The 15,334-nt window shown below is 45.0% G+C and overlaps 1 protein-coding gene across 5 annotated transcripts in view; it reads left to right on the top strand.

The window, feature by feature from the left end:
- Positions 1-15,334, top strand: part of CROCC2 (ciliary rootlet coiled-coil, rootletin family member 2) — a 993,480-nt gene that overhangs the window by 374,536 nt on the left and 603,610 nt on the right. For all 5 annotated transcript variants that reach the window (XM_033959482.1, XM_033959484.1, XM_033959480.1 and 2 more), the window contains one exon: positions 8,848-8,944. In XM_033959482.1, the coding sequence (XP_033815373.1) occupies positions 8,848-8,944 (97 nt within the window). The remainder of the gene's footprint in view (positions 1-8,847; positions 8,945-15,334) is intronic.

Below are 15,334 nucleotides of genomic sequence, written 5' to 3'. Positions count from 1 at the left end.
ATCCTCAAATTATTTCTTGGCCTGCATTATTAATGTTTTACATTTAATTTGCCACTATTCTTTTGCCTTCCTATCTTTTTAATTTCGTCATCCTTTCCATTTTTTAAAGTATGAATTTTTACAATATTTTTTTTTAATTTGTAGAATACATTGACTGTGCTTCCAATATGATATTTTTGAACACTGTCTATGCTTCTTCATGTAGTCTTTAAATCCTTGTAACTACTGATTTTAATTTCTAATTCTTGTACAATCCCTCTGGAGGCTGAATTTGTGGGATCTTGCATCCTCTTTAGCCTCGGCTGCAGGGCTAATAAAACTTGTTCAAATTATCCCACTTCAGGGTATAGTATATAGAAAAGGTGGATATAGGGTTAAAATTGAAAGGGTTTACAGCATGATCATTGACCCTTATCACCACCTCCTCTTTAATTTTTTTTTTTTCTCAATTTTCTATACCATTCTCCCAGGAGAGCTCAGAACTATTTATATGGGTTTATTCAGGTACTCAAGCATTTTGCCCTGTCTGTCCCGGTGGGCTCACAATCTATCTAATGTACCTGGGGCAATGGGGGGATTAAGTGACTTGCCCAGGGTCACAAGAAGCAGCATGGGTTTGAACCCACAACCCCAGGGTGCTGAGGCTGTTGCTTTAACTACTGCGCCACACTCTCCCAAAATCTTACTGTTGCTAAATCCTTCAATAGGTAAATAGTAAATCAGGCAATATCACAGTAAGTTTTTAGAACTTATCTTTAATATGCATAATTATTAGCCAGTCCTCCTCATTGCCGTAAACCCTCTCAATTTTAACATCATAGATATTTATGGTGATGAATAAAAATAAAAATGGGGGTTTCGGAGACCATATATCCTCCTTTTCTATATACTACACCCTGAAGTAGGGTAATTTGTACTTGTGGAAGACTCCGTTTAATCTCACTTCATTATCTTCTTTACTCTGGCACCAATAAAACTTGTTCCCTCCCCTCTAGGCCATCTACCTGCTAGCTTCCTGTCATGCTCAGTTTGTTTCTGCAGCCTCACTGCATGGGTGAAATCAGTCTCTTCTGCTCGTAATTTGTTTTCAATTCCTAGTCTTTATTTGATTTGTTTTGCAGGTTTGCCCAAGTGCTGCGGATCAACTCTGTGGAAGTGATTCTTTGGCGGGATATCACAGACATTTTAAATTTTGTCTGCTTCTGGAGAGTGCTCTGTTAGCTTTAACTGCAGTAAGCCCTCTAGACAGCCTGCAGATTGGATCGGGTCTCCGGGATTGAGAGCCATCTCTCCGCTGGTTCGTCCGCATAGGGGTAGAGTGCAAGTTGCTGCAGTTCCGTGAAGATATGCAGGGATCAGAACCAAACCGTTTGTCTTCCCTAATTTTCCTGAGGGGTCCTGGTGGTCGTGTTCTGTGGTGACAGAGAAGGTGAGGCGGTCAGAACTGAAAAAAATCCAGTTTTCAGCTCCTGCGGTACTGATCTCCTTACTTGTACTGTGTGTTGCAGGCTTCCATAGACTTTCATTGCAGCAAATGTCTCAGTGGTGCCTGTGTGACCCTGAGTTTGGTGATTTGGGGGGATTTTGAAATCGGGGTTATGGGTGGTTTCACTGCATTCCCTGGTCCTCCCCCCCCCCCCCCCCCCCACCCCTACCCCACACACACACACCTGTAAAATCACAATTTTTCCGGGTTTCCTGCATTTTTCCCTGGTAGTTTTAGGGCAAAATCGGTACCTGTGGTGGCCATCTTGGATTTTCTTTAAAGTTTTCAAAAGTATATTTTTTGTACTTAGAAGCTTCGTTTTTGTTCCAAACTTCACAGATGGCCACCTCAGAACAAGATGGCATGGATTCATGCCATAAATGCGGAGGATGGCTGGCTGATTCGCAGCTGTGTATTCCGTGCGCTGCGGCCCGTGAGGGGCATGTACCGTGCATGGATTCTGCACTGTCCTCCGGAGAGGCCCTGCTTTCCTCTGATTCCCCCAGAGATGTGATTCCAGCATCCGGGATGCCTAAATTGGGTGGGGAGAGTGCTTTCGCGAAATGCGACCACATTTCCAGGGGAAAAGTCTCATAGTTCTTCTAAACATTCCAAATCTGAGTCCCACGGATCGGGTTTTGCTGCTGGTGACTATTTTCCGCTGGAAGTTGTGGATATGATGCATCAGGCTTTCATGAGAAAAAGGGTTCTATGGCTAAATGGAGTTCTCTCCCTCTCAGACTCCAGTGTGACAGTCTGTTCAATTTTTGGATTCCAGTATGTCCATTCTAGTATGCTGAGATTTCAAGGAAGTTTCCACCGTCAAGGGGGCACAGGGAGTCCCCTGCTGGAGTTGGAGGCTCTGATGCTCTTTGCTTGGGCGGAGCGTCATCTCTTGGCTTTGGCCGTGGCTCATGTGGCCAGCGTAGACAACGTTCAGGCTGACTTTCTCAGTCATCAGGCTCTGGACCAGGGAGAATGGTCCCTGTCTGGGCTAGTGTTTGAGGCCATAGTGCACCACTGGGGTCGTCCCACCTTCGATCTGATGGTGTCTTCAAAGAACAGGACGGTGGACAGGTTCTTCAGCCACCGACAGGAGGTCGGCAGCGAAGGACTCGACGCTCTGGTTCATCCTTGGCCCGAAGGGGGACTTCTGTGTGTCTTTCCCCCGTGGTCCATGATAGGGCACATGCTGCGCTGGGTGTCCTCTATCACACCTGTGCCCTCAAAGAGTGTAACGGGCAGTCAGGTAGTGACATGTTGCTCCAATATGTCGTCCCCCTGGAACTAGGGGAGCTTCTCAGGATTTTTACCCCTAGGCAACACCCTAGAATTGCTCTTTCAATTGTCTTTCAAAGAATACTTTTCAATCAAAATGGCCTTAATGAAAAATATAAACTTTATTTGGCCACTGGCCTCAAAATCATAGTCCATCACAGGTTTCAATGTGAGCATGAAAGAATAACTAAAAGAAAAGGTTCCACCAACCAAACTTAACTCTACTGCCAGCTCTGGACTTTAGCAAGAAGATTATACATAGTCCTCACCAGAGTCTTAAGGCTAGGCATACTTTATGTAGGAAAAAGAATACAATTATTTTGCTTAAATGCTTCATTATTTTACAAGTTAGAATAAGCGGCTCTCTGATCCTGAGCTGCAGGATGGGAGACTATGGCAGTGATTAATAAGCCAGCACTACTGGTCTGCTGGCACAGGTAGCCATGAGAAAGAGACAGAATCATTTACACTTCTGGGAAGCAGGTTCCTTAGCAAGGCACATAGACAGCTTTATATCCTTTAGGCAGGAGACAGCAAATATTGGTTCTCAAAGATGAACTCAATCCAAAACTGGGGATGGTTTTAACAGAGAAAAACGGAGTTCTGTTAACAGTGAATCAGAGAAACAAACAGGCTGAATTTCCTGCATTTGGCTCAATTTAATCACTGTTTTATACAGTGAAGGATACTGTCCCTTGGCTTAAAGCACAGAAGAAAAATGTAGAAAACTTTACAGTCCAAAATTACCCTCTCTGGTAGCCCTTAAATAAAAAAATAAAAAAAAAAACCAGCCATGGAAAACATCCAAGACTCACATTTGTTTCAAGCCACTTCCATTTGTTCTGGCCAAATCTCAGCGGCAGCACTGTTGTCTTCCACTATCATAGCCTCACCTGGCTCTGAGGTAAAGAATCTTGAAGATAGGTTTTCTTCAGCTGGCTCTTCCCTCATTTCCCAGTCAGGGCTGGTAAGCTCATTCCCGTTCTGAGCTTCCTTTCTCTCTGCCCGTCCTGTCCCCTGCTCTCTGCTGAGCCTCGCTTTAAGCTGAGGAAAAAGCATACCCCCTTGGCTTCTGTGGGGGGACGGGCTTTCCTTCCTCAGCCTGGGATGTTTCTCTGAGGGAAAACTGTCTGTCTGTTTTCTGCCTTACAAGAACTGGATAATAGTAGGGCAGAGATTTCCTGCTTTGCTTTGGCACTGCCTTAGGTAAGGAAAACCTTTCCTGTTCTGTATCAGTCTCCTCTTCACTGCACATAGGGTAGTCAGCTAAATTACTGTCCTGGGCTTTGACCTGGTCTGCCCTTCTGCACCGGGGTTTGTATGATTTCCTATACTTCTCTGTGATAAACCTTGGGATTGCTGTAGGTTTGTCACACCTCTCACAGGGGTCCGGGATCCTTGTGGCTACGGACTGGCCCAGAAGACCTTGGTATGCAGACCTTATGAGGTTGAACTCGGAGAGGGGTCTGCTTCTTTCTTGCCATCGGACGTTGCTCATGCAGGGCCCAATTACACTTCAAGATCCGGACCGCTTTGGTCTTTCAGCCTGGCGCTTGAGCGAGCGGCCTTGAGGGCCAGGGATTATTCCTCTGCAGTTGTTGCCACGCTCCTTCAGAGCCAGCAGAAATCAACTGTATTGGCCTGCGCGAACGCCTGAAGGTGCTTTCAGGCTTGGTGTGCGGGGGTTAAGGTGGATTCTGGCATCGTCGGTGGCTCATTTTCTGGACTTCCTGCAGGCTGGCCTCAGGAAGGGTATGGCAGTTTCTTCTCTCTGTGTCCAGATTGCGGGACTTTCCTGTTTAGGTCCCTCTTCGTTCAGGGGTTCTCTGGCATTTCACCCGGACGTTGTCTGGTTCTTGAGAGGAGCTGGGAGACTGCAGCTTATGACCATCGTGTTTGATGTGGAACCTGAATTTGGTCCTCCACTCCCTGACTCGTCCGCCCTATGGACTCCTGGATGGCATCTCTCTGCAAGAGCTTACCATTAATACCGTTTTTCTTGTGGCAGTCATTTTGGCACGGTAAGTGTCGGAGCTTCAGGCTCTGTCATGCAGAGATCCTTTTCTTCACTTCACTGTGTCCGTGGTGATTTTGAGAACTGTCTCTTTCTTTCTTCCGGAAGTGATTTCCTCTTTCCATGTCAACCAGAGTGTTCAGTTGCCAGCCTTTGTTCCTTCGGGTTCCAAGTCTAAGGACCATGTTTTGTGGTCTCTGGCTGTGCGACGTCTCCTTTTGAGATACCTGGAGGCCACTAATGATTTCCGTCTGTTGGATCATCTCTTTGTTCTAGCGGGCAACGCACGCCAGGGTTGGCTTGCTTCTGAGGCTACCATCTCGCATTGGATACATGTGGCCATTTCCGCTGCCTATGTTTCAGCGGGGAAGAAGCCTCCCCTTGGGGTGAAGGCTCACTCTACCAAAGGCATGGCTTCCTCAGTAGCGGAGTCTCTAGTGGTTTCACCTGAGGATATTTGTAGGGTGGCCTTGTGGGCTTCACTTCATACCTTTACCAGGTTTTACCGGCTTGATGTGGCAGCTAGGGAAGATGGGGACCTTTGGCGCTTCCATTATGGCGGCGAGCTCATCGGGCCCCCCCCCTGAGAATTGGGGCTGCTTTGATACATCCCACAAGTTCAGCCTCCAGAGGGATTGTACAAGAATGAAAGACTAAGTTTCTTACCTCAGCTAATCTTCCTTCTTGAAATCTCCTCTGGAGACTGAACTCCTGCCAATCTGTTTTGTCCGATTTGCAGATCGCCTCTTCAATTATTGGTAAGCTGGATTACTGTCTTTGACCAGACTCACTAAGAATTCCATAGGTTGGGTTCAAGGGGTGGCTGGGGTTCCTGTGTCTACGTTAGGTGGATTTATCTGTTTTGCAATTTGTACATGTTCAAATTTCTATTTCTCATATATTTAAAAAAAAAAAAAAAAAAAATTGGCCTTTTTTGGCCGTGGCTCCTTGTGTTTGATGTACTCGTGAGCAGAATTGACTGGTAGCGGGAGTTCCCGCACCCTCTCTTCTCTTTTTCTGTTTCCTGTTTGCACTAGATATCACTGACTTTTCGACAAACTGAGCATGACAGGAAGCTACCAGGCAGATGGCCTAGAGGGGAGGGAACAAGTTTTATTAGCCATTCAGCCGAGTTCAGCCTCCAAACGAGATTTACAAGAAGGAAGATTAGCAGAGGTAAGAAACCTAATTTTCATTAGTTTCCTTATTTTATCAGCATCCCTTTCTAAGGTTGTTACCATAGTACTTGTATTTATTACCTCTTCACCTTAAATCAGATTGTGTTAAGATTATTAGTTCCTAGTGGTTTCGCCTCTATTACCTTTTGAACTAGATCTTGCATTCTGTCTAGAACTAGATTTAAAGTATCCTACCTTATCAGTTCTGGCAACAGGGAAAGATGATGGAAGCACTAGTCAAGGACGCAATCTGCGAATACATAGAAGGCAATGGACATCTGAAGGCGAGCCAGCACTGCTTCTGCAAGGGAAGGTCGTGCCTCATGAACTTACTGTATTTATTTGAAGGAATAAACAACCAGGTGGATCGCTAATGATTCCTTCTTTGAAAATTATTGGAACCGGACGTCACGATATATATTCTGTAATGGCCCCTTTAACCTGGAACGCCTTACCTTTATATATAAGAGAAGTTAAAGATCTCAGCAGATTCAAAAATAATTTAAAAACTTTTCTATTTAAAGATGCATTTAATGTTTAAATAATTCATTTTTAACAATCTTAATCCCATTCCATATGTTTTTCCCTTATGTGGTTTTTCTTCTCTTCCCAATTATGAAAAATATCAATTGTAACTGTCTTCTCTTCCTTTCCTTTCCCTTATGTATTTGAGTCTGTTTATCTTGTCAGTTTGTTTTTAACCCCTTTTAAAGTTGTATAATGAACTTTAGGAGGAGTGTGTGGTGCAGTGGTTGGATCTACAGCCTCAGCACCCTGGGGTTGTGGGTTCAAACCCCACATTGCTCCTTGTGACCCTGGGCAAGTCACTCAGTCCTCCATAGCCCCAGGTACGTTGGATAGATTGTGAGCCCACCGGGACAGATAGGGAAAATGCTTGAGTACCTGATTGTAAAAACCGCTTAGATAACCTTGATAGGCGGTATATAAAATCCTAATAAATTTGAAACTTGATCTATTTTATATTTTAATGTTACTCGCTTAGTATGTAATAAGCGATTTATCAAATTTAAATAAACTTGAAACTTGATAAAGGGGAATCCATAGACATCATTTACCTTGACTTCCAAAAAGCCTTCGATAAGGTACCTCACGAAAGACTACTTAAGAAGCTGTGAAGCCACGGGGTGCAGGGGGATATCCACCGATGGATCAAACACTGGCTGGCAGGCAGGAAGCAGAGGGTTGGAGTAAAGGGCCATTACTCAGACTGGCAATGGGTCACGAGTGGAGTTCCACAGGGGTCGGTGCTGGGACCAATCCTGTTCAATATATTCATCAACGACCTGGAGATGGAGACGACATGTGAGGTTATCAAATTTGCTGATGACACCAAGCTTTGCAGCAGGGTTAGAAACGTGGAAGACTGTGAGGTCCTGCAAAGAGACCTAACAAGACTGTAAGAGTGGGCAAAAAAGTGGCAAATGAGTTTTAATATAGAGAAATGTAAGGTCATGCATGTAGGGAAAAAGAACCCGATGTTCAGCTACAAAATGGGGGGATCACTGCTAGGGGTAAGCAACCTTGAAAGATACCTGGGGGTGATGGTGGACACAACATTGAAAGCATCAACACAGTGCGCGACGGCTTCAAAGAAAGCGAACAGAATGTTGGGTATCATTAAAAAGGGTATCACGACCAGGACGAAGGAAGTCATCATGCCTCTGTATCGTGCAATAGTGCACCCACATCTGGAGTACTGTGTCCAGTACTGGTCGCTGTACCTCAAGAAGGACATGGCAGTACTTGAGGGGGTCCAGAGGAGAGCAACTAAAATGATAAAAGGTATGGAAAACTTTTCGTATGCTGACAGGTTGAAGATGCTGGGGCTCTTCTCCCTGGAAAAGCTGAGACTTAGAGGAGACATGATAGAAACCTTCAAAATCCTGAGGGGCATAGAGAAAGTGGACAGGGACAGATTTTTCAGACTGTGGGGAACCACTAACACAAGGGGTCACTCGGAGAAATTGAGAGAGGACAGGTTTAGAACAAATGCTAGGAGGTTCTTTTTTACCCAGAGGGTGGTGGACACATGGAACGCACTTCCGGAGGTTGTAATAGCCCAGAGCACATTGCAGAGTTTCAAGGAAGGTTTAGATAAGTTCCTAAAAGATAAGGGGATTGAGGGTTACAGATAAAAAGAAGAGGTAGGTTACAGAAATGGACAGGAACCACATTACAGGTCATAGACCTGACGGGACGCCATGGGAGCGGACCGCTGGGCGCGATGGACCAATGGTCTGACCCAGCGGTGGCAACTTCTTATGTTCTTATGTTCTCTATGAAAGAGTTAGTTGTGGTATTGAGAAACTTAAACTCCCTGGCATGGCATGATGAGATACTCACCCAAGCAATAAGGAAATAATTGAAATCTTACAATATTATGCTTACATAATTACTGTAGTAGTCTTTCTAATCTCTATTAATATTTTACAGTCTATCTCATCATCCTTATTGGGTAGATGATAGTATATTCTTTCCCACCATGCATATAATTTCGGAATATAATTCATTTCCTTCAGAATTTGTAGTGTACTTGATTTCATGGTATAATTTGGAAATTTTATTTATTGCAATATCTAGAAAGTAAAACTATGGGCTCCTTTTACAAAGACGTGGTAGAGGTTTCTACCACAAGCCAACAAGGTAAATGCTCCAATGATAGGAATGCTATGAGTGTTGGAGTATTTACCTCACCGGCTTACAGCTCTACTGCAGCTTTGTATAAGCTAGCATATATGCAATTTAAAAAGCACTGCTGAACTTTTACAGGATTTATTCATTTTTAAATTTTTAAATAAAAGTCTCTCAAAATTGTTTTTATTATGAATAAACATCCATGTTGTCTCTCTCTTGCTTATTTTGTCTCCCAGGACTACAGAATTAACTGTACAAGTAGAGAAGTTCAGAGACCAGAGTGAGAGGAAAGAAATGACTATCAGTTCCCTGAAACTAGAAAATGAGAAACTGGTACATAAATTCAAGAACTCTTTTAATTTCCTTTTGATAACTTACTTTTCTTTCATTTTCTGTCTCTGTAACTGAAGTCTCTTTTACTCTCTCTCACTCTCGAGTTCCTCTTGTTTAACTTTACATACATTTTACCACTTCCTTTCTCTATTTCTCTTTCATTTTGGATTTTTCTCTCTTTTTCTATATTCATACAAGACATCACTTTCAGGAAGAAATATACATGTCTTTGTGATATGATTCCACTCAAAATTGGAGCTGGATTTCAGATTCTATCCTTCTATATATTAAGTGGAGAAAAGGACCTCAGTGGTAGTCCATATATTCAATACAAGTGATCAGTCTTTCAATCATTGGTAAAAAAAAACAACCAACAAACCTCCAAATCATAATTGAAACCGCATATAGACATAAAAACTTCCAAATTAATAGCACAATGCAATCCACCCAAAATGGGAGTTGAAATTCAGTTTACATCCTTCTATATATTAAGTGGAGGAAAAAAATCTCAGTGGTAGTCCATACATTTAATACAAGTAATTGGACATACCTTATAGTCTTTCAATCATTAGTCAAGAATCCTCCAAATCACCAACTTTAATATTTAATTATTTTAAACATTTCAATCTTCTATCATTTTAATAGTTCTGTTAACACTTCATGAATATCATATTGAACAGCTGACTGCTGGCTTTCGATGGAGCTGTCTGTTTCGCTAGTCAAAACTTCCGCAGGAAGGAGTTTCCAGCATGAGCCACAATGTTGGTGTATATCACACAACAAATGACTAGTCCCTGCCACATTATTGGGATTTCATATACAACTTGAACAAGGTGTATTAAGTGGTATACAATCAGGAACTCAAGCATTTTTCCCTAGCTGTCCTGGCGAGCTCACAGTCTGTCTAATGTACCTGGGGCCGTGGAGATTAAGAGAGCAGAGTGGGGTTTGAACCCACAACCTGCAAGATATGTTCAATCATTTGTACTGAATGTATGAACTATCACTGAGGTCTTTTTCCTCCACTTAATACATATAAAGAATGTAAACTGAATTTCAGCTCCTATTTTGGGTGGGTTGCATTTTGCCATTGATTTGGGAGTTCTTATATCCATCTAGTTTATTGTTTAAATTCTGATTTGTGTTACGAAAGCTGCTCATGACTGATAGAGCCACATGTCAATAATTATACAGAAGATGTCATCAGAAAAGGTCTGCTTGGTCCATTCATGTGCCTATTTGTACATGCTTTCGGGTAATTTTGTATGTCTTTTTTTCACATAAAACTGATTTATGCACAGAAATAAATGCTATTGCCTGGGGAACATACATAAAAATATGAACTAACAATGCATAGCTTTTACATTTATGCAATCTACACCTATACAGTCCAGAATCAGAGGTTGGGCTATAATTCTGTATTTCTTAAAACAAAATATACTGAAGCCTGTTTGCTGCACAGGCAGGCTGTCTTACTTGTTAAGCCAACCTTTGTAATTTTCTTATGCCTCTCTTTTTTATCTTAATTATTTTTTCCTCGACCATGCCCTACAAAAGAACTAGTGGTCATCTTTATTCAGAGGTCACTGCTACAGAACTATCCAGACTTTCTGCCATCCCTGCTCCCAGATTCTCATGTGTATTGCTTTCAATCTTCTATGTACACACCACCAGTCTCTCACCAGTATATGCAGGGGCTATGGCTTAAACTATTATCAGTCCAGAGTTTCCAAATGATCCAGCTGCAGTTTAAAATGCAGCCCTTATACTTGGCCTATGGCTTGGAATTTCTCTAGCTTGTTATATCTCAGGGCTAGGCTTCCAGCTGGATAAGCGGTGGCTCCAGCTCTAATCACTACGCCAGACTAGATTTTCCTACTGCTCAAACTGAAGCTCAATTGTAGTGGTTACTATTTCTACATTATAATTCCACACTGGGCGCCACTTGCTAAGAATCTGCTTCTCAGAGAGAGATATTTGCACTTCTGTTCCCCTCTAGGTTTTTATGGCTTGCAGTTTATGTAGTTCCCCTGACCATTCCAGGTAGACTTTCTCTGCTGTTCTAACAGCAATAAACTTGCTTATTTAAGAACATAAGAATAGCCTTTCTGGGTCAGACCAATGGTCCATCAAGCCCAGTAGCCCGTTCTCACGGTGGCCAATCCAGGTCACTAGTACCTGGACAAAACCCATTAAGTAGCAACATTCCATGCTACTGATCCAGGGCAAGCAGTGCCCCCACCTCCTTTTTTATTGCATTTAAACATAAAGTTTACAAGTACAGTGAAACCTTGGTTTACAAGCATAATTCGTTCCAGAAGCATGCTCGTAAACCAAAATACTCGTATATCAAAGCGAGTTTCCCCATAGGAAACAATGGAAACTCGCTTGATACGTTCCCCCCCCCCCCCCCCGAGGCCAGCGACGCTGCTCCCCCCCCACTCGCAAAGGCCCCCCCCCGAACAACTTGAAACTTACCCCCCCTGTCTGGCACCGGCACGCAGCCCAAAGGACGTGCTGGTGCCGCTTGAAGAACTTCCTGCCTCTGCCGGGCCTTGAGCATGCATCTGCTCAAGGCCTTCTAATTCTCCCTCTCGCACTGCAAACACATAACACAGACCCTCACACACTACCCCAGTGATCACCAACCCCCCCCCCCTCCCCACATAAAACTTTTATTCACAACTTAAAATTTCAACCTCCAGACCATCATCACCTAGCCATCTGGCATAGGAAAGCCTAGTCGTCCAGCCCAGAGGCAGCTTAAGTCATCTTGGGGGTTGGTTAGGGACCCATAGAGAGGAGGACCCATGCCTATAAGCCCCTGTAATCGCTGCATTGATACTGAAACATGTGCACTCCCCTATACACCCCCAAAACCCTTTTTTACTGGCATATAAGTGTCTCCTGCAGCCATAAGGGCTATTGGGGTGGTAGATAAGTGGGTCTAGGGGATTCTGGAGGTGGTTTGGGGTGCTCACCGTCACCTATAAGGGAGCTGTAGTGAGGAGAAGCCATGGCATCCTTTTTGTGAAGTTCACAGCAGTACCCTGTAAGGTACCCCACTATTTAGGTGACATGTCTGGGTGTGCAGTCCATCACTTTGCAGACCCCTCCCACGTCCAACAGGGCTTGTTCTAGGCGTTTTGGACTTGGATGGAAAGTTGGACGGAAATGCGGTATAAAGATGGACAATTTAGCAGCTTGGACGATCAGATCGGCAGGACGTATAATTAGACGATTTTCGAAAGTAAAAAAAAGTTGGACGTATCTTTCGAAAATGTGTCTTAGGCTCTTTTTAACTTTGGACGACTTGCGAGATGGACGTAAACGGACTTAGACATCCCTTTCAATTATGCCTCTCTCAGTGTTCACCAAAAGGCTTATAATTTGGCACAATTAACAGTGGCCAGAGAAAACAAAAATGGATTTGTGGAGGTCATGTCCCATAAACTTGATTATTTTGGACCACCCTAATCTTCTGTCCTGCAAAACAGTGAGGTTCTGTCATTCCTCTCCTTAAACAGCATCACTGGTTACCTATTAAGTTTTGTATACAACTCTTACATTATCTCCCAAGGTACTGCCTACCAGTAAACCATCTTATCTCTTCTCTACTATAATGTTGCACACTCCATGGAGGGTACTATGTTTCTTACACCAGTGTTTCTCAACTTCTTCAAGCCAAGTACCCCGTAAGCCTAACAAATACCAACTGAGTACCCCTGCCCAAGCTCCATCCCAGACCTGCCCAAGTTCCACCCCAGACCTGCCCAAACCCCACCCCAGATCCACCCAAGCTCCACCCCATAATAATAATACTAATTGTAATGCAATTTCTTCCATCCATTTTTCATATACACACTGGGCCTGATTCTCCAAAGTGCGTTCCGATTTTAGGCAGCTGTAGGCGTCCTACAGCTGTCTAATCAGCCAATCGGGATGCACGTTTTTTAAAAAAATGCTCCCCAGGCAGGCCACCTATATTGAAGGCGCCTCCGGGAGCCTAGGGAGACACGCAAGACGCCTAAGCTCGCCTAAGGGCCTTAGGCGGGCCCTAGGCGAACCTAGGCGGCCCTATGCGTCTCCCTAGTAGAGGAAGAGACGCTTAAAATGTAGGCCAGCAAAATGCTGGTCAACATTGTAAGTAGACGCGGCCGCTATACTTATGGCAGCAAGGGATCTCCCTGCTGCAATAAGTATAGCGGTCGCGGCCGCCTGTCCCATCGCCGACAGGAGGATGCCCAGTCCTCCTGCCGGAACCCCCCCTGGATCCCCCCTCCCCCCCAAACTGGTAATCGCGGGCAGGAGGATGCCCAATCCTCCTGCCGGAAAGCCCGACGACCCCCCCCAAACTAACCTCCCTCCCCCAACTAACCTTTACATGTTGGTCGGCTGGACGGGTCTTGCTGCCGTCCAGTCGACGGGCCCGCCTCGTGGAAATGAGATGGGCCCGCCCCTTCCCGGCCCATCCCCGCTAAATCTAAGGCCTGATTGGCCCAGGCTCTAGAAGCCTGGACCAATCAGGCCTTAGGCATAGCGGGTCCGCCCATCCCCACTAATCCTAATACCTGATTGGCCCAGGCTAGACACCTCTCCTGGGCATCCTACACAGAATCAGGGCCACAATATAGGGCTCATTTTACTAAGATGCGCAAGTTTTGTTAGCGCACGCAAGATTTTAGCGCACGCTAAACTTGCACTACGCTTCTAGAACTAACGTCAGCTCAGTGCTGGCATTAAGGTCTAGCGCATGTGGCAATTTAGCGCGCACTATTCCGCACATTAAGGCCCTAACCTTTGTAAAAGGAGCCCATAATCTTATTAATACATGATGGTAACCACAAAATAAAAAAAAAACACACAAAGCACACTGTACACAGAGAAAATATTAATTATCATTTATATATTTTTTTTTCTCAAGAGGTCAAGGCAGATGACTTTAAAATATGCAATGTCACCTCAGTAACAACTATAGAAAAATATACAAATATAGTGGTGATTTCATGAGTCTCTGGTTGCATTTCTTCTGACTGTGCATCTAATATTTCTTTCTCTCTGCCTCCTGTACACTTCCTCTCCTCCAGTCCTCATTCCCTCCCCCAACCAACATCTCTCTCTCTCCCTTCATGAGTTCAACTTTTAACTCTCTGCCCTCTCCCCTTCCCCTGAGTGTGACATTTTTTCTTCCCTCCTTATCCATCTCTCATCCTCTCTCTCTCTCCATGAGTCCACTTTCTGCCTTCACGCTTTCTCTCCTTCGGTCCTCATTCCCTTCCCCAACCAACATCTCTCTATCCCTCCATGAGTCCAACTTTTCTTCCTTTCTTCTCCACCCCTATTTGCAACAAGTCTCCCTCTCTCTCTCACTGTCCATCTGTCTTAAGAGATTCAGGCATCTCCCCCAACCCTCTACTGCCACATTCAACATTTCTCCCTCTCTAATTCCCCTGATCATGTGCAGCATTTTTCACCACTGCCCACCAGCCCCATGCTCATTTCTCCTATCATCCCTCTCCAACACCATGCCACATCTCTATCTCCATCACTGTGTCCAACATTCCTCCCCCTTGCATCCCCTTCAATCTGTCCCTCTGGTCCCTCTGCACCACCAAATCCAACATTCCTCCCTCTCATCCTTCTATTCCCCATGCATCTCTGCCTCATTCATCTTTCTCTCTCCATGCTCAATTTTCCTTTCTTCCTTTCCCCATGTGCACCATCTCTCACTCACACTCATGCCCAACAATTCTCCCTTTCTAGTCCCTCCCCCCTATGTCCCAAGTTAGTGCCCTTGTCCTCTCTCCATTCTGTGTCCCATGTTCATGCCCCCTTTCTGCGTCAAATTCATGCCCCCTCCCCCTCACTGCCTTCCAGCCTTTGTCCCCAGATTAAGTTGCACCGCCAGGAATCCCTGCCTGCCCCGCATACCCCTCTCCCCTGAAGCCGACCCATCCACAGAAGGCTCCGGGAATCCCTACTCGACTGCCTGTCTGCCCACCCGCTGCACCCACCCAAAGCCGTCCCTGTTACTTTGTTGGAGCCTAACTCGCTCTATCCTCTTCCAGCAGCAACCCTGTGCAGGGACGGTGCGTGCAGCCATTCACACGCTGCACATGGCTGGCCCCCAATCCTTCCCTCAGACGTCAATTTTGATGTCGGAGAGAAGGTTGCAGGTCAGCTACGCAGCAAGTGAGTCGCTGCCTACGTCCCTGCATTAAGTTGCTACTGGAAGAGGATAGAGCGAGTCCGGCTCCGACAAAGTAACAGGGACGGCTTCGGGGGTAGGGGGTGGTATGGTGTGCATTCAGACAGGCAGGGAGGGATCCCCAGAAGCGGCTACACCAGTGGGCAGGCGAGCAGGGAAAGATCCCCGGTAGTAGCGGCCAA

The sequence above is a fragment of the Geotrypetes seraphini genome, chromosome 9 (assembly GCF_902459505.1).
Source record: "Geotrypetes seraphini chromosome 9, aGeoSer1.1, whole genome shotgun sequence".
Classification (NCBI taxonomy): domain Eukaryota; kingdom Metazoa; phylum Chordata; class Amphibia; order Gymnophiona; family Dermophiidae; genus Geotrypetes; species Geotrypetes seraphini.
Note: the sequence above shows the minus strand (reverse complement) of the source record. Positions and strands in the feature narration are given on the sequence as shown.